Below are 24,067 nucleotides of genomic sequence, written 5' to 3' on the forward strand. Positions count from 1 at the left end.
GGTGAAAACGGGATGAAAGAGTTGAAAAATACGAAATTAGGAAGTGGTGACGAAAGTCAAGTAAAATCTCATGTGCTGCCTTCAAATTAGAGCATCAAGCAGGTGCTATGAACATGTAATTTGAGGGAAGTGCCTGTGATTCTCTTCTTCAGGGAGCACTTCTGGCTTGCGTTTTCATTTTCTCTAGACCTTTTATAGATGAAGAGTATCTTGTTTTTCCAAATGCAGACAGTCTGTTCTGTTCTGTCTGTGTCTGCAGAATGTGGACCCATTTCTAAATGTGCTGAGTTCAAAGATGTCACTTTTTATATGAAACTCTGATCATGAGTTTTGGTAAATATTATGACCACCTTAGAAAAAGCTGCCTTTGTAAAGCTTGGAGAACAAAAATGATGTGCAACTTACCCAAACGTGACTCACACATTTATCTTCCCTATCCCTTGTCTTTCACATCGAGAATGTCAGCTATGGTTAGAAGAAGGCCTGTTGTGTGTAGGATGAAATAAGGAGATCATCAGGTGATTGTGTGTAGCTTTTCAGTGCGGAGTATCTTTACAACTCTATTTTAATTTTTTTGCCGGGCATGGAAGACACATCTGTTTGCTGTATATGCTATCAAGGAATATGTGTTATTTATAGCTGGGCGCAGTGGCTCATGCCTGTAATTCCAGCACTTTGGGAGGCCAAGGTGGGTGGATCATTTGAGGTCAGGAGTTTGAGACCAGTCTGGCCAACATGGTGAAACCCTACCTCTACTAAATACACAAAAACTAGCCAGGCGTGGTGGCAGGTGCCTGTAGTCCCAGCTACTTGGGAGGCTGAGGCACGATAATTGCTTGAACGTAGGAGGTGGAGGTTGCAGTGAGCCAAAATCATGCCGCTGCACTCCAGGCTGGGCGAAAGAGCAAGACTCTGTCTGGAAAAAAAAAAAAAAAGAAAAAGAAAAAGAAATATGTGTTATTTCAAAACCCCAGAAAATGAAAAGTTGAGCAAAAAACTAGTATGGTTGAGTTTAGGTGGGAGTTGTTTAGAAAGGTTAAGCCAAAAAAAAAAAAAAAAAAGCAATCAGAACTTTGTAGCTATTAGCTAATATAGTTCATTCATTTATTTATGTAATATATATTGAGAGTACCTCCTAAATGCCTGATACTGTACTAGGCACTTAAGGAGATCATTAGGCCTTTGAAGTCTTTAGCCTCAACAGGTCATCAGTGAACAAATTCCTGTAATGAATTACTATCCATGTGTCAACAGAAACTGAAATGTTCAGAAAAGGAGAAAGAGTTTAAGAGATTAAAAAAATATATATTCCTGGTCCCTCAAAAAGTTAAACCTTATGACCCAGCAATTCAAATTCTAGATATATACCCAAAAGAATTAAAAGCAGGGACTTAAATATTTGTACATGCATGTTCATAGCAGCATTATTCACAATAGCTAAAATCTTAAACCCAAATGTCCAATAAGCTTAGGACTGGATACCTGGAATGTGATATATCGTACAGTGGGCTAATGTTCAGCCAAAAGAAAGGAATGAAGTACTGATGCATACTACAGCGTGGATGAACCTTGAAAACATTATGCTAAGTAAAAGAAGCCAGACACAAAAGGCTACATTTATATGATGACATTTATATGAAAATATTCAGAATAAGCAGATCCATAGAGACAGAAAGCAAATGGGTGGTTTCCAGTTATTGTAGGGAGAAAGGAAAGAAGAGTCATTGCTAATGGGTACTAGCTTTTCTAGTCTTAGAACTAGATAGAGGTGAGTGTTCCAAAACATTATCAATGTATTAAATGCCACTTAATTATAAACTTTAAAATAGTTAATGGTTCATTTTATGTTGTGTGAATTTTACCTCAGTTAAAAAAATGTGCCTCTAAGAATTCAAACAGCATACAGCTTACTTCTTTATTTTACATATTACGAGAAGCAGATATATTAACAGTGGATGTAGCAAAATGAGGATAAATACTGTAATTAAAAATTGTGATTGTTGGCTGCGCGCGGTGGCTCACGCCTATCATCCCAGCACTTTGGGAAGCCAAGGCGGGCAGATCACAAGGTCAGGAGATCAAGACCAGCCTGGCTAACACGGTGAAACCCCGTCTCTAATAAAAATACAAAAAATTAGCCGGGCGTGGTGGCGGGCGCCTATAGTCCCAGCTACTCAGGAGGCTGAGGCAGGAGAATCTCCTGAACCTGGGAGGTAGAGGTAGCAGTGAGCCGAGATTGCACCACTGCACTCCAGCCTGGGCAACAGAGCGAGACTCCATCTCAAAAAGAAAAAAAAAAATGGTTAAAATGGATAAAGAGCTAAGAAATCAGCCATAGGCCCTGAAGAAATTATATGTAATGTGTGTAATCTTGAACCCATGTCCTGGGCCTCAGTTTCCCTCAGTGACATGATTTTTACTTCTTCTCCCTCTTATCTTTTCCCTTACTCTTGGAATCTGCAGAGGTGAAGTTTGAAAGTGTTCATGCGCAAGAATAACTCAGACAGAGAAATACTGGACTAGAATTTTATATGCCTAGGCCTTCTCAATTCTAGCATTCCAGGAATAATAGGTTAGAAAAATAAAAATAGAAAAATTATATTGATCACTTTCTACTAAAAAAGAGAAGACAATTATCTTGAATTTACAGTTAGCAAAAGACTGTAGGTGGAGTTCAATTTACCAGTTCAACAAAATGTTTAAAAAAATTTCAAATGAGAAGGCAGTAACCTGGCATTTTTAGGTTTTAAGCATCTGCTCAATGGTCTCATTCTAATCTTTTCACCAAGGGCTGATTTCAACCAGGGTTAAATCAATAGGCCCTCCAGAGCTCTTCTGAAAAGAAAAACTAATCCAAACAGATCTTTTAGTATTAGTAGCTACAAACATAGTGTGTTTAAGAAAGATAAGATATAAGAGAGGGCCACATGCATAGCTTCAGGCATTACCATAAAGACTGACAGAACAATAAAAAAGGAAAAAAATGGAAGACTTTAAGATTAGAAATAAACTGTCAAAGTATATTTAAGGTTTAACAAACTCTACAATCTAACCTTGACACTTTTTGATTCCTAACACTTTATGTTTACAGCTAATGATTAGACACCATGGTCAAATTTCTGGTTGAGAAGCTGCCTTCCAGACAGTTCACTTCTGCTTGGGTCTGTAGTAACTGAACCTTCAGATCTGCTGCCACTCTGTGCTGCTTTTCAGTGCCAAAAGCTTATGACACTTGAAAAATATCATGTGCCTTCATTCTTACAAAAAGGAAAGATCATGACTTGAAAAATGACCAATGAATGTTAGAGTAGACCATATAAAACACAGAGGCATAGAACAACTTAATCCTTTTATAAAGTTAATGAAATCCCTGGCTTTCTTACACACTACTTCATGAAGTAGGAAAAGATTGCCAAACATTATGAAAATGGTATTTCCCTTAGGGACTTGAGGATTAGCAGAATATACAGGTCGTGTGTTTAGTGATCCTATTAGAGGATACATTTTATAATCATGTCACTGGTAATTCTGCTAGAGTAAGAGAGAGATACCAAACACTACACATTGTCGTACATAGGGCATGTGATTACAGAATAATTAAAACTGTGCTATATTAAGGTATCACATAACACGGTTTTTAATATCCTTTATCAGTGAATCAGTGATATACAGAATTTCCCTTTCTACACATATTTTCCTTTTTTACCTTCTGCCTGCACTACCCAAATTTCTGCACTTTGATCTATAGTTATGCAATGTAGTCATCCTTTTAAAAATGAATTTTAAAATCTCTGATAGCGGCCAGGCACAGTGGCTCACGCCTGTAATCCCAGCACTTTGGGAGGCTGAGGCAGGTAGATTGCTGAGATCAGGAGTTCGAGACCAGCCTGACCAACATAGTGAAACCGTGTCTCTACAAAAATTAGCCTGGTGTGGTAGCATGTGCCTGTAATCCCAGCTACTCCGGAGGCTGAGGCTGGAGAATCGCTCGAACTCGGGAGGCGGAGGTTTCAGTGAGCTGAGATCGCACCATTGCATTCCAGCCTGGGCAACAAGAGCGAAATTCCATCTCAAAAAAAAAAAAAAAAAAAATCACTGATAGCTCCCATGCATATCAACTCTGAATTGTCTTCTATTTCAAAGTACAACAGTACTGAGAAACCTGTGGAGGAGTTCAGGGTGCTGTACTGACTTCTGGAATCTGTATGGAAGTAATTATTTTGAATTTATTTTTGTGTCATATATTGATTACTTGTGTTCAGAAATATTTGGGAATTCCCAGTATTTTCACTGAATCAGATTTTTTTTTCTTCTCTGTAAGGCGGGACTCAAAGCCAGTGCTTCAGAAGTAAATGCTTTTATATAGTAGGAAAATATGAAGAAAACAGTATTTCAGGTTGCTTGCTCCCTTATATCACTTATCAGATTTTGGGGACTTTAAGGACCTAAATTTTCACAAAAATCAAGTTAGATCATGGATTTTTTTGAAAACTTGGATCATTAAAGTCTGAAGAAAATTTGAAAATTTAAGTCCTTAATGTCCAGAAGACATTTATTTTAGAGTGTAAAATAAAGTAAAACCAAGGGTTAAGGGTAGGTAACTTTCTTTTGTTTTAAACAAGGGTATGTCTATATCTATATCTGTATGTATTATCATCGATAGGTATATAGCGTCTATGTGTGCTAACCCAGCACCAATTGCCTCCCCTAGCATATGGAAGAGACCAGTGAATTAGAAGTTAGGAGATGTGAGTTCTAACCCCATTTCTACCACTAATTAGATAATAGAATTCGAAAAACTCATTGACTTCTTTCAGCATTGGGTCCCTTTGCTGTAATGTTAAGACATTGACAGAAGTAACTTTATGTTAGTTGTTTCTCCAATATGTTGTGTGTGTACCTAGTGTGGACCTCAGGGTCACCCTTGCCAGAGACAACTGGATTTTTTTTTAAGTCTATGCTAATACTGTTTCTTCACTAGAAAGGATAGTGGGGTGTTGACTCTCAGTTGTAAATAACTCTGTTTTCTCTGCCTGCATGCGTGTCCTGTCTCTCTAGCCATTTTATAAATACTGAAACCAGTAATCATGATTTAAGTTTTTGCCTAGACTGCAGCCCATCTGTTATAAACAATAAAAGCTGAGTATGTGCTAATGGTTTTACCGTAAGTCCTGTAGGAGCATTCTCTTTACCCCGTTTACCCCATTCCATGTTATTTCCCTGACAGCAGAGAATCATAGCAGTTATGTCACGAGTTTGATGATGGAGGAATGCACTCTTTGCTTTGAGAGTGTGTAAATTCCCCTCAGGGGTATCATATGTTTATCAGTGTGTCACAAGTTGCTTGCTTCCTGTTAGCTCTTCTCAGTAAATAGGACTATAGCATTCGTTGGATACTACTTTATTTTTAGCTTTTTAAATCACCTCCTGATGAACAGAAACAGTAAACAAGTATTAAACATCGAAAGTAATTTGAAAATAGTGCCATCCTGGACAGTCTGGAGTTCCAGACATTACCAGACAGTTGTAAATCAGCACTCATCTCACAGAGCTGAAGAATAAAAGTTAGGAAAATAAGAATACCTAAGTGATGCTTCTCTGGAGCCACTTTCTGAAGATTAGGGGACATTTGTATTTAAAGAAGAGAAAGAGGTGATGGCTATGGTGGGGAGTCCATATTTAATTCAACTTTAGTCGTTCTTATTCAACCCACTCGTATATTTCAAATGAAAAGTATAAGGACTTATCTGGATTTTTAAGCTTCACACTAATTAGACACCAAAGAACTGAAGGCCTCATCACGGTAGTATTTTCTAATTTGTTAAACAAACACTGTGTGACTGTACTGCAAAATGGAAGTATAAAGAAACTGGGAATGAAGGAGGCGGTGCCGATAATAAGATCTAACACTTACTGAGTGTTCACTGGAAGACAGGCAATGTTCTAAGCTCTTTATGAGTTTTATTGTATTCGTTTCCCACAGCAGCCTATGGAGTCTTTGGTATTACTTTCACCTTATCCTAATAAGGAAATGGAAGCCAAAGGAGCCAAGTAACTTTCCCCAGTTTTCTTTTTCTTTTTCTTTTTTTTTTTTTGAGATGGAGTCTCGCTCTGTCGCCCAGGCTGGAGTGCAGTCGCGTGATCTCGGCTCACTGCAAGCTCCGCCTCCCGGGTTCACGCCATTCTCCTGCCTCAGCCTCTCCGAGTAGCTGGGACTACAGGCGCCCGCCACCACGCCCGGCTGATTTTTTGTATTTTTAGTGGAGACGGGGTTTCACCATGTTAGCCAGGATGATCTCGCTCTCCTGACCCCATGATCCGCCCGCCTCGGCCTCCCAAAGTGCTGGGATTATAGGCGTGAGCCACGGCGCCCAGCCAACTTTCCCTAGTTTTCAAAATAATGAGTGATTGAGCTTGAATGAGTGATTGAGATTCAACCCATGAGGTTGGGCTTTGGAGTCTTGCTCTTCACTTGACCCTGCCTCTTTCTCTCTCTCTCTCTGTATATGAATGTCTGGTATTCCATACAAAGAGATATAGTACAACAGACAAACAAAAGTAATCAATAGTTTGAGGAGAAAGGAAACCTAAGACTCTTGTGTCTAAACGATTTATGTGGAAGTTTCAAAATTATGATGCACAGATTTGCTTTCCTTAAAAGGCCTTTCTGTTTTGTTTTTTTTTTTTTAATTCTGTGTTCTACAAATCTGTATCATTCCAAAACCTAAGTATCTTCTTAAGGCATATTTGAATGTGCCCTAAAATAGTTAATAGGTTAATGTAGATCATTTTTTTCTGAAAAAATGATCGTATAATGAGCCTAGAAAGAACATGCTCCAGTCAGTACTGGAGTAAAATTAATAAATAATGCATGAGCAGTATTGCTGGCAAACCCAAAGAGGGATATCTTTTTCATTTGGGTGTGAAGCTCAAGCTAAAATTTAACACACTCTTTTCTCTCAAAGCTGTTTCTTTTTCAGTGTTTTTTATGCTGAAAGATTGACTCTACCTTTCATATACTCAACTGAGAAAAATTCTTGATCATCTTGGATGCCTCTCTCTTTCCTTTGCTTCCTCACTGTTAACATTGATTCAGTGTCTTAAGTATATTTTGAACATGATCCCTCTTTTCTGTCCCAATGTGTGTTGCTTTCATTGGGGCTGCCATTTGTTTCTGAATGAATGCAGTTGCTTTCTAATTTGTCTCATTGCATTTATTCTTCCTTACAGTCAAACCCATTTTTCTCATTATAATCAGAAAAACCTTTCTAAGATCCAAATTTCATCATTCCTTAACATAAAGTTTAAACTCTTTGAAGTGGCTTATGTGACTTTCAGTCTTGCTTCTGTGCATTTGTCCAGTCTCAAGTCCTTTATACTCCAGTCACTCCACATTATTTGCAGTTACTTAAACACAGTAAGTTGTTTCATGCCTTCCAGGCTTTGTGCAAACCGTTACCTCAGATAACCCTCCTTAAAATTGCCAAATTCTTATTCAGTCTCTAAGATAGTTCAAGTATCATCATTTATGGAGCCTTCTTGTTTCTTTCTTTGATACCACTTTGGTAGTTCATATCTCTTTGTAGTAATTATCATATTGAATTTCAGCTGTTTATTTGCCTGTCTCTTTCCCTGGATTGTGAGGGCCTGAGGACAGGGAATATGCCTTATTCTAGCAAAATTCCTGAACACACACGCTCAGGACTTTTTTCAAGCTTCTGATTAACTTTGTTTAATGGCTAATTATTTCACCTATTAAGTATCTTACATCTACTTGTAGGCTAGGTATTATAGGAAGCTAGAGATGTCTACGTTCAATAAAGAACCATCTAATTTTGTGGAAATATTCTTTGTTACCAGATATAAAGCCTAATAATCTACCTATGTATTTTCTGGACATTCTCACTGTGTCATATTAGCATTAAATAAAAGCAAGAATCTAAATAAGGGAGCTGCTTAAATGTCAAAGCATTAGCTGAATAAGGTGGACTTAAGAGATGTTGTGCATGTGTACAGATGCAAAGAGGAACCAGTGTCACTGAGCACCTATGACAGGCCAAGCAGATTTCTGTCCAGTATCCTTTTTAATGCGCAGACAAGTGCTGTCTCTCCCATGAGTCCCACCTGAGACTCAAAGGAGTTAAATAAATTGCCCAGTTTTGTAGAGGTGGTAAGCAGTGAGACTCAAATACAGGAATTTGATGGCCAAGTACATGAATATACTGGACACTTATTTACCAAATGGGAAGTTCTAAAGCAAACTTTGAATTCAATATTTTATTCCTCTCTTTCTTCTCATTAGCCAGCACCATGCCTGACACATTATCAGTGTTCATTGAATGTCCTGAGACTTAAAAAGCAAGTAGAAGTACTGTAATTTACCCAAAAAACTTCATTTGGTCTCAACCCTTCCAAAAGATCTCTGCGCAGGATTTATAGCCTCACTTATTCCAAGTTATAAACTTGATTTATGTACCAGGAAGAAAAAAAGAGATGCTTATTTAATGACCTGATTCTGTAGAATCTGTCTATCAGGATGGGGTTGTTCTTATGTAACACAGTAGAATGCTTAGCTCTGACAACCTGGACTCTAGGTCCCAACCCCAGTAGATATGGGTCGATAAAGACAGTAACTTTGCAATACTTTTATCCAAGAATGTGTTCTGCCCAGACTCAGTAACTACTCGTCTTAGCAAGACAACCAATACTGTAAGAGTATGCAGCATTATTCCTGTACCTCACTGTGATTAGTAGGCCAGTTACACTTTTCTACTTATATTGAATTTGCCAATTTTAGCATAAGCCCAGGCTTGACTTTATTCTGGACCTAAATCTTCCTTTATTTTTTTTTCTAGGTACAAAATATCTATTAAACATTTTAAAACTGAACCTGAATGTAAAACAAAACTTTTTCTCTGGCAAATAAAAACAAATATACATTTAGCTTCACAAGAGCAAGTATTGTTTAGTTGGGTAGCAAGAGAGAACCCTGTGGAATAAGTCAAGATACCATAAAATTAGTTAAACAGTGAAGTTTTTGCTTCTCTTTTAAGTGAATTAAATATTCGGCCTTGGCAGCACTTGCTTTTTGTTCACACCAGGTCACCATATCTATTCTGCTTTGTTACAGAAACTCCACTTACTGTATGAAAGTATCCATCTCGCTGACAGTGGGTGAAAATGACACTGGACTCTGTTATAATTCCAAGATGAAGTATTTTGAAAAAGCTGAACTTAGCAAAAGCAAGGAAATTTCGTGCCGTGACATAGAGGATTTTCTACTGCCAACCAGAGAACCTGAAATCCTTTGGTACAAGGTATGGACTGCGGGTGGTTCTATTTCCTATTAACAAATTAATTGTGCCTTATATTCTGGGGCATATTGGATAGAAAACCTAGATGGGCGTGATATAGTTTAGCTTTGCCTTCCTAGAATAATGTAGCAAGTTGTACTGGTCATTATATGTTTTTTAACCAGTGGCTTTAGTAAATGCTAGTCAATGTTTGTATTGGTAATCCACTGTAATAAGCTGTTGTGTTAATGTTTATATGTTATTTCCATGGACAATTCTTTCAAGTGTATTATGGTCTGGGTTGATAATTTCAGGAACTAAATTACCTTGAACATTCTTTTCGGGGTTCTTCACATTAGCATTTCAAAATGTCCCCAAACAAAAGGAAAAAGGATTGATTTTTTTCCAGGATAAAATCATATACTAGTTTTTCATGGAATGTTCTGTTTAACGGATATAATTTTGTCCATATTCTAATCTTTTTCGTGTATAAACATAAACATTTTAAAGAAATAACATCTGAGGAAATTTTATGACACCAGAAATATAATATTAAAGTAACTTTCTTCCAAAACCAGATGAAACTTTAAACTTAAACAGAAGAATCCAACCTCTGACTTTCCTATCACCATCATTGATGTTTACTGATATTCCAGATTTGAACATAATTTTAAGCTTGTTTATACCATAAAAGAAATTTTTTGTTATTGAATGTACTCAAAAAATAAAGTATAGACGCTATGAACATTCCTCCAGAATATTTTATCCATAGTTTAAAGAATCCTTATGTAACATTTGCTTTGTCCAACTCACTGGAAGTAGGACTTTAGAAACTGGGCCTCTTTGTAACTAGATCCACAAATGTCAGTATACAGAATGTGAGTCCTCATGACAGACTGAAGATGAATTCAAAAACTGTTAGAAATAAAACAAGAAACAAACCTTTAACAATTTTAAAAAAGATTTTTCCAAAACAGCAATGCTCTTTCCTAAGTAAGACTTACTTTTGATTCTTGATAATGTGAAATTGTGGGTTCAGAACATCAAGGGAACTGTCGGAAGATTTTTATACTTGTCCCTTGCTTGATTTTCAATCCTAGACCATGTTAAATGGAACTCAGATATTGGTCCTGCTGGTTTCTGTTACTGTGGGAATGAATTTTCTTTTTCTCTTTTTTTGATTGTTGGAGTATTTCTTATGCTTAACCACCCTGACATCTCAAACCACCTTGTGGTTGGCCTGACTTCCACAGGTAGATTCTGAGGCAAACCCTGATGATTGCTTCAAGGGGGAGTGGTATTAGGGGATTTTGACCCAAAGTCTCCAAATAAACCCTTTTTTTCTTTAGTACTCATGTGTGACATCAGCTTCTAAATATGCAGTTTCTTTGTTGTTCACTAATAAGTTTATTTTAAGAGTTGTGTTTCTTTCCTCACCTTTTGCAAAGAGCATCTTAAAATTTGCTGAAAGATGAGAGACTACACACACACAATGTAAAAAGTGGCTGGTCCTTTAGTCATATTTCCAACATTGCCACAGTAATTTTGACCTTAAGCTATGCAGACTAGTGAAGTGGTGGGTGGGGATGCAGTATATGTGGTATTTAAAAGTCATAACATTTCAGATTATTTTTCCATAGTCAAAGATTAGCCCCTGTAGTCTAAACAGCAGAGATTTAAGGGCTACTTCTATAGTAGAATACTATAAAATAATTAATCTGGCTAAATATAGATGTCACACATTCAGTGGAAAATTTATGCAATTACCACAAGTCATGCAACTAATATGGCATATACAATGTATATTTTGGTCAGAAATAACAGGAAAATTGCCCCCAATTACACAAAGGCATTGAGCCATATAAAATAATGTTCTGCAAAAATTTGATTTGGCAATACAATTTTTTAGAAATAATACTATCCCTGAAGATTGTCAAATGTTTTAAAGCTATTTTATCCTCGTTCCACTGATTTCAAATCTGGCTAGAGGAAATTGACTTCTGTTTTGGCAAAAACAGAAATCTCCTGAGCCAACATCATTATTATTCAAAGCTTAATTCAGAGACCATAATTTGGTAAGTCTATCAACAATGAAAACAGATATTTATGGAACTCTAAAGACCTTGCATATAAATGTTGATTGTTTCTTTCATGGATTATAGCATGCATACACTATGAAGAAATTTAGTTTTTACTAAATGCAAAACTAAAATGTTTCAAATATTGAAATAGAATTCCGGTGCAATCATTGAATGGTGCAATCTTTTGTACGGCAAATTTTCTGCTTTCCAGTAAAATAATATGGTTTGTATTTTATGTTATCAATTTCAATATAGTTGATTTCACAATCATCAAATGTGAAATATTTGTTTCCAAAATGATGTCAGGGATAGTCTTAGTATACATCTCTATTCTTATATCTAGTAAATCAATACATATCTGGTTTAGATATACTAATCTTAGAAGTTAATTGACTTTTCCTAAAAAATAATCTTCAGATTGAAGTATTCATTGGTTCAAAAATGTATAATGACCAGTACAACTTGCCATATTATTCTAGGAAGCAAATTGATTTCCCAGAGATTTTGAGAAGAAATGAAATTATTTAGCAGTAGTTTCAAACTTTTTAGTCCCTTTAAAATGCAATTTTAGAAGCTTTTGTTTTAGTTATTTAAAACTGTCCTATATTTTTCCGTTACTATATGTACTACCAAAATTGTATGTTCTTCATATAGGAATGCAGGACAAAAACATGGAGGCCAAGTATTGTATTCAAAAGAGATACTCTGCTTATAAGAGAAGTCAGAGAAGATGACATTGGAAATTATACCTGTGAATTAAAATATGGAGGCTTTGTTGTGAGAAGAACTACTGAATTAACTGTTACAGGTAATCACAGTCTTCAATATTTCACTTGCAAGTGATGAAACTACTATTTTAAGTTAGTTTTTATGCTACACATTGATATTTTTAATCTCTAAAGAAGTGCATAGTCAATTGCGAAGTGGATTCCTATAGGTGAAATTTATTCCTCCTTGCGTTTGAATCATCTTCCACTGAAGTCCATTCAAAGGGCTAGAGACAATATGTTTAGGGAGTTATAGAAATGTTAACTTTTGAGCTGGGTGCCGTGGCTCCTGCCTGTAATCCCAGCACTTTGGGAGGCCAAGGCGGGCGAATCACGAGGTCAGGGGTTCAAGACCAGCCTGGCCAACATGGTGAAACCCCGTGTCTACTAAAAATACAAAAATCAGCCAGCCGTGGTGGCGGGCACCTGTAATCCCAGCTACTCGGGAGGCTGAGGCAGGAGAATCACGCGAACCCAGGAGGCAGAGGTTGCAGTGAGCTGAGATCGTGCCATTGCACTCCAGCCTGGGGGACAAGAGCAAGATGAAGTCTCAGAAAAAAAAAAAAAAAAGAAATGTTAGCTTTTGAAAGTAGTTGAAATAAAAATGAGTTTATGATTTCCAAAAATTATGCTTATATTTTATAATGGTATCATTTTTGGAAACATTTCCTAGAGTGGCTAAATAGAATATATGAAATCTACCTCTGTCTTCCTGTCTTGCTCCAAATTAGAAAAGTCACTTTTCTCTTTTATTTTATCACTCTATCAATCTGACATACATGTCCTCATGAACTTGAAAATAGCATAACTTCAGGTGCCATCATTGAATAATTATGTGAGGTGTGATGCATAGAGTCATTTTCATAGCTGGTTGCTAAGGTGGAAGGACATGAGGACAAGATTCAGAACACTACCTGTAATCTTGAATCTACAACTCACTCGTCACATAGGTTGGTGGAGTTTCCACAGCCTGCAGCATATTAGTTTCTTCATGTATAAAATGGTGTTGATAAAATTTGCTGTTCTTATTTCATAGGGTTTTTGCAAGTGTCAAATGAAGTAAGGTAATACGTATGATATAAATTTGCAAAATGCAGAATTATATCCAAATGTGCATAATTTTTGTCCATAAAAATTGCATTCATACATTTTTTTTCTTTATAGTGCATTTCTTACAAGGTGGTTTCATGAGAAAAGTGGGGATAATAAGAACAACTTTCAGAAATTAAAAATATTATTCTCATATTCTTATTGAGAGATTCTTCTTGGTGACTTTTGTGTATGATCATACTTGTAAAACTTATATAGAAAAGCATAAAAAGGACATTAGCTGTTTTAAATTAGAGTTTTATTTGTTCACAGGTCCACTTAAAATTAGTTTTCCCTGTATATGAAAAGTGTTTTGTGGTAGTCACCTACATCTTATAATAATTTATTTCTTTTAAGGTATCTGGCTATACTTGAGTTTCTATACAGTCAATTTTGAAATTTGTTTTTCATCTATTACTTAATTTTTTCCTCTATCTCTACTGAAGTGGTTTTTCAACCAGTAGTATTGAGACAAAGGAATTTAAAAATATAAAGTAAAGCAATCTATTCTGAATAGAAAATAGAACGCACTTCTGGTCTTTATTCTTCAGAGTGGAGAACTCATCTTTAGTAAGCACTTCTTTCCCCTTTCTAGAAATGCTAGGATTCTAAACCAGTACCTAGTATGAGACAGTTGGAGCACAATATCATGGATACTGAACTCTGGGCTCCGAATGGTAAAACAGCTTGTATAAGACTATTTTATAGAACCAAAAATAGAACTCTTTATATCCTAAATTCTTTCCAGGGCAACTGTACTTTCCTGAACTTCATTTGTCCAAAAATATCTTCTTTTCTTTATATAAAAACAAAGAGTAATTGAGTCTTGATACTCAAGAGGAAGGTAGTTAAAGTTTTAATGAAAGTTTTCATTCCGCTTATTATCATAAATACTTCTATCATATGTAGCCTTACCTGTGACAATGATTTGGGCAAATAAATTATGAAACAGTTTGACTGGATGTGAAATTTTGGGTTAATGTAGAGCTACATACCCTAGAATTAAGAACAGTATATACTAAAATGCATTTTAGGTATTAACAAGAAGTCTATTGGGAAGATTTATTTATGTATAACATTGTTTTAAATGGTGTGACACTATAGCACATTTACTGTGGGGCCAAATTAAAGAGCAATTTTTTTTTTTTTTTTTATACTTTAGGTTTTAGGGTACATGTGCACAATGTGCAGGTTTGTTACATATGTATCCATGTGCCATGTTGTTTTGCTGCACCCATTAACTCGTCATTTAGCATTAGGTATATCTCCTAATGCTGTCCCTCCCCCCTCCCCCCACCCCACAACAGTCTCCGGAGTGTGATGTTCCCCTTCCTGTGTCCATGAGTTCTCATTGTTCAATTCCCACCTATGAGTGAGAACATGCGGTGTTTGGTTTTTTGTCCTTGTGATAGTTTACTGAGAATGATGTTTTCCAGTTTCATCCATGTCCCTACAAAGGACATGAACTCATCCTTTTTTATGGCTGCATAGTATTCCATGGTGTATATGTGCCACATTTTCTTAATCCAGTCTATCGTTGTTGGACATTTGGGTTGGTTCCAAGTCTTTGCTATTGTGAATAGTGCCGCAATAAACATACATGTGCATGTGTCTTTATAGCAGCATGATTTATAGTCCTTTGGGTATATACCCAGTAATGGGATGGCTGGGTCAAATGGTATTTCTAGTTCTAGATCCCTGAGGAATCGCCACACTGACTTCCACAATGGTTGAACTAGTTGACAGTCCCACCAACAGTGTAAAAGTGTTCCTATTTCTCCACATCCTCTCCAGCACCTGTTGTTTCCTGACTTTTTAATGATGGCCATTCTAACTGGTGTGAGCAATTCTTAAAACCCAAATTATATTCCTCAGAGCAACAAACATGGGCAGTATCTGAATGATAAGGAATCACTGTTTTTTATCTTGGTTTTCTGCACATCATTATCATATTTTACTTAATGAAAATATTATGGAAAACATAATATTATTTGGTTTTAGTGGAATTTGAAGTTTGTTATAATGTCACTTAAAAAAAAAAAAAAAGAGGAATCCTATATGTAAAAAGGAAATTTCTGGCTGAAGGAAGTGGCTAAATGTGCAGGCAACATCGTGAGCTTTTATGGGCGATCGATCCTTCCCTTTTTGAAAATGTATATCCTTAGCTAAGTGAAGTACTGGTTCAACAAAACAGATCACAGTGAAAGAAATTATAAACCTGGCCAGCACTTTTGGTATTTTAAACATCTTTTTTTTTTTTTTTCTTTGAGAAACAGTTTCACTTTTGTTGCCCGGGCTGGAGTGCAGTGGTGCAATCTCGGCTCACTGCAACCTCCGCCTCCCAGGTTCAAGAGATTCTCCTGCCTCAGCCTCCCGAGTAGCTGGGATTATAGGCCCGTGCCACCATGCCCAGCTAATTTTTGTATTTTTAGTAGAGACCGGGTTTAACTATGTTGGCCAGGCTGGTGTCAAACTCCTGAAACATTTTCAATTGTTTTTCTTTTAAATTAAAGATGTTACAGCACCATCCCTAGCCTCTATCATTTATTAGCCTTACCCACATTGAAGTTCTTACTCCAACTGTCCTCCCTCTGAACTCTTATTCATGGTTTTCTCCCTCTGGAAGGTTTTTTTTCTTCTCCTTTGTCATATCCCTGATTCTCACCCTTTCTTCAAGGCACAGCTAAAACGTTATCCCCTTGTTGAGGCACGTAGTCCATGCGTCCACAGCACTTTTAGCATCTCTATTGCAGCACTTACCTCATTGCATCATAACTATTTAATGACACTCCTGTATTTTCATAAGAATGTGAGCAACTTAGAGTCAAGGTCAATGTCTTTTATTTTTTTAATAAGCATTTGATTTTAGAACAGTTTTAGATTTACAGAAAAAATATAGTAGAAATCCCATATAGCCTGCATTCAGTTCCCCCTGTTATTCACATCTAATATTAATATGGTATATTCGTTAGAGTTAATGAACTGATTTTGGCACATTATTATTAAGTAAAGTCCGTAGTTTATTTCGATTTCTATGCTTTTTACCTGATGTCCTTGTTTCTGTTCCAGGATCCCATCCAGAATAGCACATAACATTTAGTTGTTATGTCTCCTTAAGATACTCTTGGTTGTGACTGTTTTACATTTTTTATTTTTTTATTTTTGATGACCTTTACAATTTTGAGGAGTATTTTGTTGAATGTCCTATATTTGGGATTTTTCTGAGATTTTTTTCATGATTAGACGAGGGTTATAGGTCCTTGGAAGAAAAAACACAGAGATAAAATCACAACATGTCATATCAGCCTGACTTATCACTGTTGATGTTGATCTTGATCACCTGAGGTAGTGTTACGTAGGTTTTTCCACTGTAAAGTTACTCTCTTCCCTATTTTTATACTGTAGTTTTTAGAAGGAAGTTACTATATGCCATCCATGCTAAAGGAGTGAGAGGTTATATTCCACCTCTTTGAGAGCAGAATGTCCACATATTTTGTTTGGTATTCTGCTACATGAGATACATGTCTATTCTCCCACATTTATCTACTTATTCAATTGTTGCTCTATACCGGCTTGGACTTACAGTTATTTTATACTTTGCTTTATAATCCAAATTACCTTAGTTATTTTGTTGCTCAAATTATTACAGTTTTGGTCATTAAGAGCTCTTTTAGTTGGCTCCTTTGTCCCTGTGACATACTCATATTGGTGTGTGTGTGTGTGTGTGTGTGTGCGTGTGTGTGTGTGTGTGTGTGTATGTGTGTGTGTATGTTTGAGTACTTTCCTACTTTCTGGCCCTTTAAGATGCTCTAAGCTCATCTTGTATATTTCCTGCCCCAGTCCCTAAATCAGATATATTTTTTCAAAGATGCCATGTTGCTTTTATTGGAGAATTATACCAAAAGTGAATACCTTCATGTTGAGAGTACTGGGATATAGTTGTTTTGAAGCTTTTCTAATCGACAAAGAAAAATGTGTATAGTAACACATACACATATACACATATCTATAGATATTTATATGTGTAACCACCTGTGTTTATATTAAGTTAAACATGAGTTCATACTGATGTTTCCAACTCTAATTTATTACCATATGGATCATTTTAGCCTCTTCCCCTACCTTATGTGTAACCTCCCAATCCAGTAGTTAGAAAACTGGTTCTCACCATCTGCCATTCTTTTACTTAACTGTTAATTGTTCACTTCCAGTATAAATGTATAGTGAGATCAGAATTTGTTAACCTGTGCCCATGTGGGAAACAACTTTATCAATTAGAATATGGTGTTTATGTACAATTGTTTTAGCATTTAGCCTTACAGACTTCACTCATTTCCAAAGTTGCTAAGGTCAGCACCTTTCCCCTCACCCGCTTCAGTGAGGTTATCTCACATATTTGTAATATAGTTAGATTGTTTTATCATATTCTGTATTTCCCAGGATCCTCTGACCTCCTGAATTATATTTAAAATTTGCATACATTAAGGTTCTCTCTTTATGTTGTGAAGTTCTATGAGTTTAAACAAATGCATAGTGTCATGTATTCACAATTAAAAAGTAACAGAATAGTTTCACTGCCCTAAAAAAGACTCTACACTTCATATGTTCAGCCCTTCTTTCTGCCTCCCGAATCCCTGGAAACAACTGATCTTTTCACCATAACTATAGTTTTGCTTTTTCGAGAATGTCATATAATTGAAATTATACAGTTTTTGGCCTTTTTAGACTGGCTTCTTTCACTTAGCAATATGCATTTCCTTCACTCCTTTCTGCCTTCCTTCCTTTTAATTGAGCATTTTATCTCTTCCATTTTTACATCAATTTTCCTTCTTTTTAGATATATATTTTAGTGATAGCCCCGGATATTCCAATTTTAAACTAATCTCAGTCCACCTTCAAAAAACACTATGTAGTACAGATGCCTTATTACAGAGTACTCCCAGTTGCTGTCTCCTATCCTTCATGACATTGTTCTCATTTGTTTCACTTACCCGTATTGTATAATCACCCAATATATTGTTACTGTTACTTTAAACAAAGTTATCTTTTGCATCAATTTAGAATAAGAGAAATAAAATATTTTATTTTACCTTCATTTACTCCTTCTCTGGCACTCTTCTTTATATAGATCTAAGTTTCTATTCCATACACTTTTCTTCTGCCTGGAAAACTTCCTTTGACATTTCTTGCAATGAAGGTCCAGTGGTGATGATGTCCCTTAGTTTTCATTTGTCAGAGAATGCCTTTATTTATTTTTCCCCCTTGAAAAAGAATTTTGTGTGGCTCACGCCTGTAATCCCAGCACTTTGGGAGGCCCAGGCGGGCGGATCACGAGGTCAGGAGATCGAAACCATCCTGGCTAACAAGGTGAAACCCCGTCTCTACTAAAAAATACAAAAAAAATTAGCCGGGCGTGGTGGTGGGCGCCTGTAGTCCCAGCTACTTGGGAGGCTGAGGCAGGAGAATGGCATGGAGGTGGAGCTTGCAGTGAGCCAAGATCGCGCCACTGCACTCCAGCCTGGGCGACAGAGCGAGACTCTGTCTCAAAAAAAAAAAAAAAAAGAAAAAGAATTTTGCTGGATATAGAATTTTTTTGTTTTTTGTTTTGTTTTGTTTTGTTTTGAGATGGCGTCTTGCTTTGTCACCCAGGATGGAGTGCAGTGGCATCATCTCGGCTCACTGCAACCTCTGCCTCCTGGGTTCAAGCAATTCTCCTGCCTCACCCTCCCAAGTAGCTGGGATTACAGGCACGTGCCACCATGCCCAGCTAATTTTTGTATTCTTAGTAGAGACGGGGTTTCACCATGTTGGCCAGGATGGTCTTGATATCCTGACCTTGTGATCCTCCCACCTCGGCCTCCCAAAGTGCTGAAATTACAGGCGTGAGCCACCGCGCCCAGTCTGGATATAGAATTTTTGATTGGTACTTTTTTCCTTTTGTCACTTTGAATATTCCACTCCACTCTTTTATTACTTGCATGGTTTTTGATGAGATGTTCACTCTGATACTTATCTCTGTGCCTCTATAGATATGATATTTTCTCAGTGTTCTTTCAAGATTGTCTGTGTTTTGGTTTTTTTTTTTTTTTGTAGATTGAATATGGTATGCCCAGGTATAGTGATTTTGTTATTTATCCTACTCAGTGTTTTATCAGTTTCCTGGATTTCTGGTTTGATGTCTGTCAATTTTGAAAATTCCATGACCATTATTATTTCAGATATTTCTTCTGCTCAATTCTCTTTTTTTCTACTTTTGATATTCCGATTATACATATATTATGCCTTTTGAAATTATCTCACAGTTCTTGGATGTTCTTTTCTGTTTTTATCATTCATTTTTCTCTTTGGATGTCAGTTGGTAAAGTTCTACTGATCTATTTTCAAGCTCACACATTGTTTCCTGAACTCGTGTCCAGTGTACTGATGAGACCATCAAAGGGCTTCTTCGTTTCTGTTACAATGTTTGTTTTTTAAAAAATCTAGCATTTCCTGGCTGGGCATGGTGGCTCACGCCTATAATCCCAACCCTTTGGGAGGCCGAGGCGGGCAGATCACAAGGTCAGGAGATCAAGACCATCCTGGCTAAGATGGTGAAACCCCGTCTCTACTAAAAATAGAAAAAATTAGCCGGGCATGGTGGTGGGCGCCTGTAGTCCCAGCTCCTCAGGAGGCTGAGGCAGGAGAATGACGTGAACCCGGAAGGCAGAGCTTGCAGTGAGCCGAGATCGCGCCACTGCACTCCAGCCTGGGCGACAGACAGAGCGAGACTCTGTCTCAAAAAAAAAAAAAAAAACAAAAAAAAAAACTAGCATTTCCTTTCGATTCTTTTTAACATTGCAATCTCTCTTCTTGTATTACCCATCTGTTCTATCATGTGATCTATTTTGTCCCATTAGAGCACTTACTATACTAAACATAGTTATTTTAAATTCCCTGTATGATAATTTCAACATCTGTGTCATATCCGAGTCTGGTTGTGATGATTGCTGATGGAGTGTATTGCTCTAATGGCTTCTGCTCCAAGTAAGTAATAGTGATCTCAGCTGTGACTCTCTGGGATTTACTTACTCTTCAAATTTTGGAGTGGTGGTTCGCCCTGAAACCTCAGTTCTCAAAAGATTTTAGTTTTCAGGTTTTTTTTCAGCTTTTTCTTGGTGTAGCAATGGAGTGACAGCTTCTAAGCTATTTACATGTAGAAGCTGAAACCAAAAATGGCAATGTCATTTTCAGTCTGGGGTTCCCAAACTCAGTAAGACTCTAGCATGATGTCTGACGTATAGTTGTCACTCAGCAGATATGCATTCTTGAGTGAATGAATTCAGTATGATTGACACAATCCAATTTAAATCAGTTGCTTTTAAAATGTGTTTATAATTGGCAAAATAATACTCTTGATACTTGAAAAGGAGAGAAAATCATGGAGGAATAATACCCTCCACCCAGATCGCACACTCTACTTTTATTAATATTTAGGTTGGTGCAAACGTAATTGTGGTTTTTGCCATTACTTTGCGGGTTTTTGCCATGGAAAGTAATGGCGAAAGCCGCAATTACATTTGCACGAGTCTAATACTACCGAGTTTTACATAAACCTTTTCATTTCCTACATTATATTGCTGATTTGTATTGCGATTTAAGTCAAATAACATCACTTTTCTTATATTGTTAAGTCAAATGCCTACCTGTGGTTGAACTTTTAGGTATGAATACAGTGCTGAGTATTCCTATAGAGATGATTATGTTCGTTTTTAACACGTCATCCCAGTGTATGAAAATAGGTTTTATTCTTGATTCTGTCTTACACTATAATAACTTCTCTTTCTTGACAAAAGTCATTACGTTTTTTATTGGAAGATATGTCTGTTTTGAATGGAAACATTGTTTAAAATGTTATATGCAAAAGGCTCTATATAAAGCTGTGTAATATGCTTTTATATTTTTTCTGGAATGTATTATTCACCTCTCTTTAGTGAGAGATTTTTATCCTAATAAGAAATACAGAATCCAGTATATATTTTTACTTATTTCTTTTAATAATAACATATATAACCAAAAAGTGTATAAAATGTAAACACGTAGCTGCTTAGCATGCTATCAAAAGAACTCAACTAGGCAAAGAAATAGAATACTATAGGCCCCACAGAAGCCCCCATATGCCTTTCTGATTATAAACCCCTTCCTCTCCACTACTGGATAGGTACCTCAGTATGTGAGTTTTGGGGTATTTATTGTCATGTGTTTTTAAAAGTTGTATTAGCTGATAGTGTATGACAAAGTGATATAGCTACATTTTGCCTGGTTTTGAAACTTATAAATTAGGACCCACATGTTGTGTATTCTGTCTGGCTTCCTCAACTCCAAATTTTGTTTCAAATATGCATGTATGTTATTCCATTCATCTTCACTTTATTCATTATTCTTATGCTATGATATTCCACTATATGAAAATCTCAGTTTGTTGATAGACATTAGGGCTTGTTTTAACTTTTTGCTTATGTAAGTAATATTGCCATTAACCGTCTTATGTACACACATATATACACACAGACATTTACATATTTCCTTGAACATATAAGCAAGCATTTCTGTAGGATTTTTACCTAGAAAAGGATTTGCTTATTAAACATAGGTGTATTTTCAAATTTACTAACTATTGTTTAGGCTAATTTGGGTCATGGGCCTATTCTAACCGAATTGACTGTAGGGAGGAGCGGAGAAGTACTCCAAAGAAAGTTGGAGGTGCCAAAATAAGTGGAAATTATTCTAAGGAACATAAAAAGCCATTTTCTACTACTTCTACACATTGTGATTTCTTAAAGATTATGAAATGTAATTCGATATGCATAAAATTCTGTTTTGGATTGTGTAACAATTTTCTTTTTTTTTTTTTATTTTTTTTAATTTTTTTTTTTGAGACGGAGTCTCGCTCTGTCGCCCAGGCTGGAGTGCAGTGGCGCAATCTCGGCTCACTGCAAGCTCCGCCTCCCGGGTTCACACCATTCTCCTGCCTCAGCCTCTCCGAGTAGCTGGGACTACAGGCGCCCGCCACCACGCCCGGCTAATTTTTTTGTATTTTTAGTAGAGACGGGGTTTCACTGTGGTCTCGATCTCCTAACCTCGCGATCCGCCTGCCTTGGCCTCCCAAAGTGCTGGGATTACAAGCGTGAGCCACCGCGCCCGGTCGGATTGTGTAACAATTTTCTATACTTCCATATTGTTAAATAAAAATGTGAAAATATTCAAGTTTGTATTGATATACATTGCTATATCCTGGGATTCCTTGCACTAAACTCTAACTCACATCCAGACTACACTATAACCCTAGCCTTCTGCCAGATACATGTGGGAATGTGGGTATAGGGAAAACGTCATATCCAGAGGTGGTCCATAAGCAATCTAGTGATTCCAAAATAAATTAGATCACCTTGGCTCATCATAAATACCAACTATGTAGACAAAATATACAAATATTAGTAATGATACATATTTTTGGATTTGTTAGGTCTAAGGAAGAAAGAAATATACCCTATATAGGATTTTTTTTTAGATGTATTGATTACATTACATGATACTCATTTTTGCCCATTTAATGCTTATTTCCCCTTCTGGCCAAAACATTTTTCTATTATTTTAAAAAGAAAGATTTAAAACAAAGTAACAACTGTATTTCCATTATAAAGTTTGGAAATGAGTCAGACCAGTTGAAACACCATTTAATTTCTAGGGCCAGATCATAGAATTAAGTAATGGTAAGGGAATACCTTGTTAAAATGTTATGTCAGAAAAAAATTTCCCAAGTAAATTTGAGAGTCAGCAAGCAGAGTGAGGAAGTGAAGAAAGGAAAACTGATTTGAAAAGAAGCAAAAAGAATGAGGTGATTGTTACAAGGATGTGATAGTTTTAGTAGCATTTTTATCCTTTATATAACTTTTTAACAGTTAATACAGCAGAATATTCAAACTACTTCCCAATCAACCACAGACTGAATTTACGCTCTCAAAGGGTACATCTTCCTCCTCTTTTAATGGATGCGGAAGCTGAGGCAAAGAAAGGTTAAGTGGCTTTATCAAGGTCACAAAACATCACAGTGACAAATTTAGAAATACAATTTAATTCCCTGAACCTCAGTCTATGATTTACTCCACTGGATAATTAATAGCAAGGCGTTGTAGTGTTCATATTAGCTCTGCTGATCGCTGTGAGAGATTTATATTTTAAGTGCAACGGAAACACATTTAACTGAGACCTCTAATTCTTCTGCCATTGATGTAATTAAGCGGTGTATTTGTGGTCTAGCCTGGGGATGGAGTATTGCTTCTTTTTTTTCCTATTTCTTTCAAAAAATTGTCTATTTTATTTCTCCTTTAAAAAAACTGTTTCTGTTAAATTACTTCATGGATTAAAGTGTGCTTTCACTGACTACAGCCTAACAATAATTGATGAAATTGATAAAAGGGGCAGATCTTTCCAGACTTTACTTTGTATGTTTGCTAACATTCCAGGATCCATACCCACAAAAACCATCATGTATATTATTTTTGATGAATTGACATATACTAAAGTTCTAGCTGTTTTATAAGTAAGTATCTGCCATATTTTTGTAACTCAAATATCATTTAGATTAATTCACGCTTTTGAATTAAAAGAGAAAAATGCTCATAAATATGGTGAAACTGAATTTAATCAACTTGGCTATCTAATGTTGATTTGGAGTTGAATCCCTAAAACAAAAGAGCTCTTTCATGAGTGGTTTCCAATAACTGTCTTAAGATGACTGACACTCATTACCTTTATTTATTATTTAATCTTAATATACTAAATGGGTTGTTCAAAAATG

The 24,067-nt window shown here is 36.3% G+C and overlaps 1 protein-coding gene across 1 annotated transcript in view; it reads left to right on the forward strand.

The window, feature by feature from the left end:
- Nucleotides 1-24,067, forward strand: part of IL1RAPL1 (interleukin 1 receptor accessory protein like 1) — a 1,381,368-nt gene that overhangs the window by 810,881 nt on the left and 546,420 nt on the right. Inside the window, exons 4-5 of the mRNA XM_003261172.3 lie at nt 9,131-9,317; nt 12,029-12,182. Coding sequence (XP_003261220.1) covers nt 9,131-9,317; nt 12,029-12,182 — 341 coding nt within the window. The remainder of the gene's footprint in view (nt 1-9,130; nt 9,318-12,028; nt 12,183-24,067) is intronic.

This window comes from Nomascus leucogenys, chromosome X, assembly GCF_006542625.1.
Source record: "Nomascus leucogenys isolate Asia chromosome X, Asia_NLE_v1, whole genome shotgun sequence".
Taxonomy (NCBI): Eukaryota; Metazoa; Chordata; class Mammalia; order Primates; family Hylobatidae; genus Nomascus; species Nomascus leucogenys.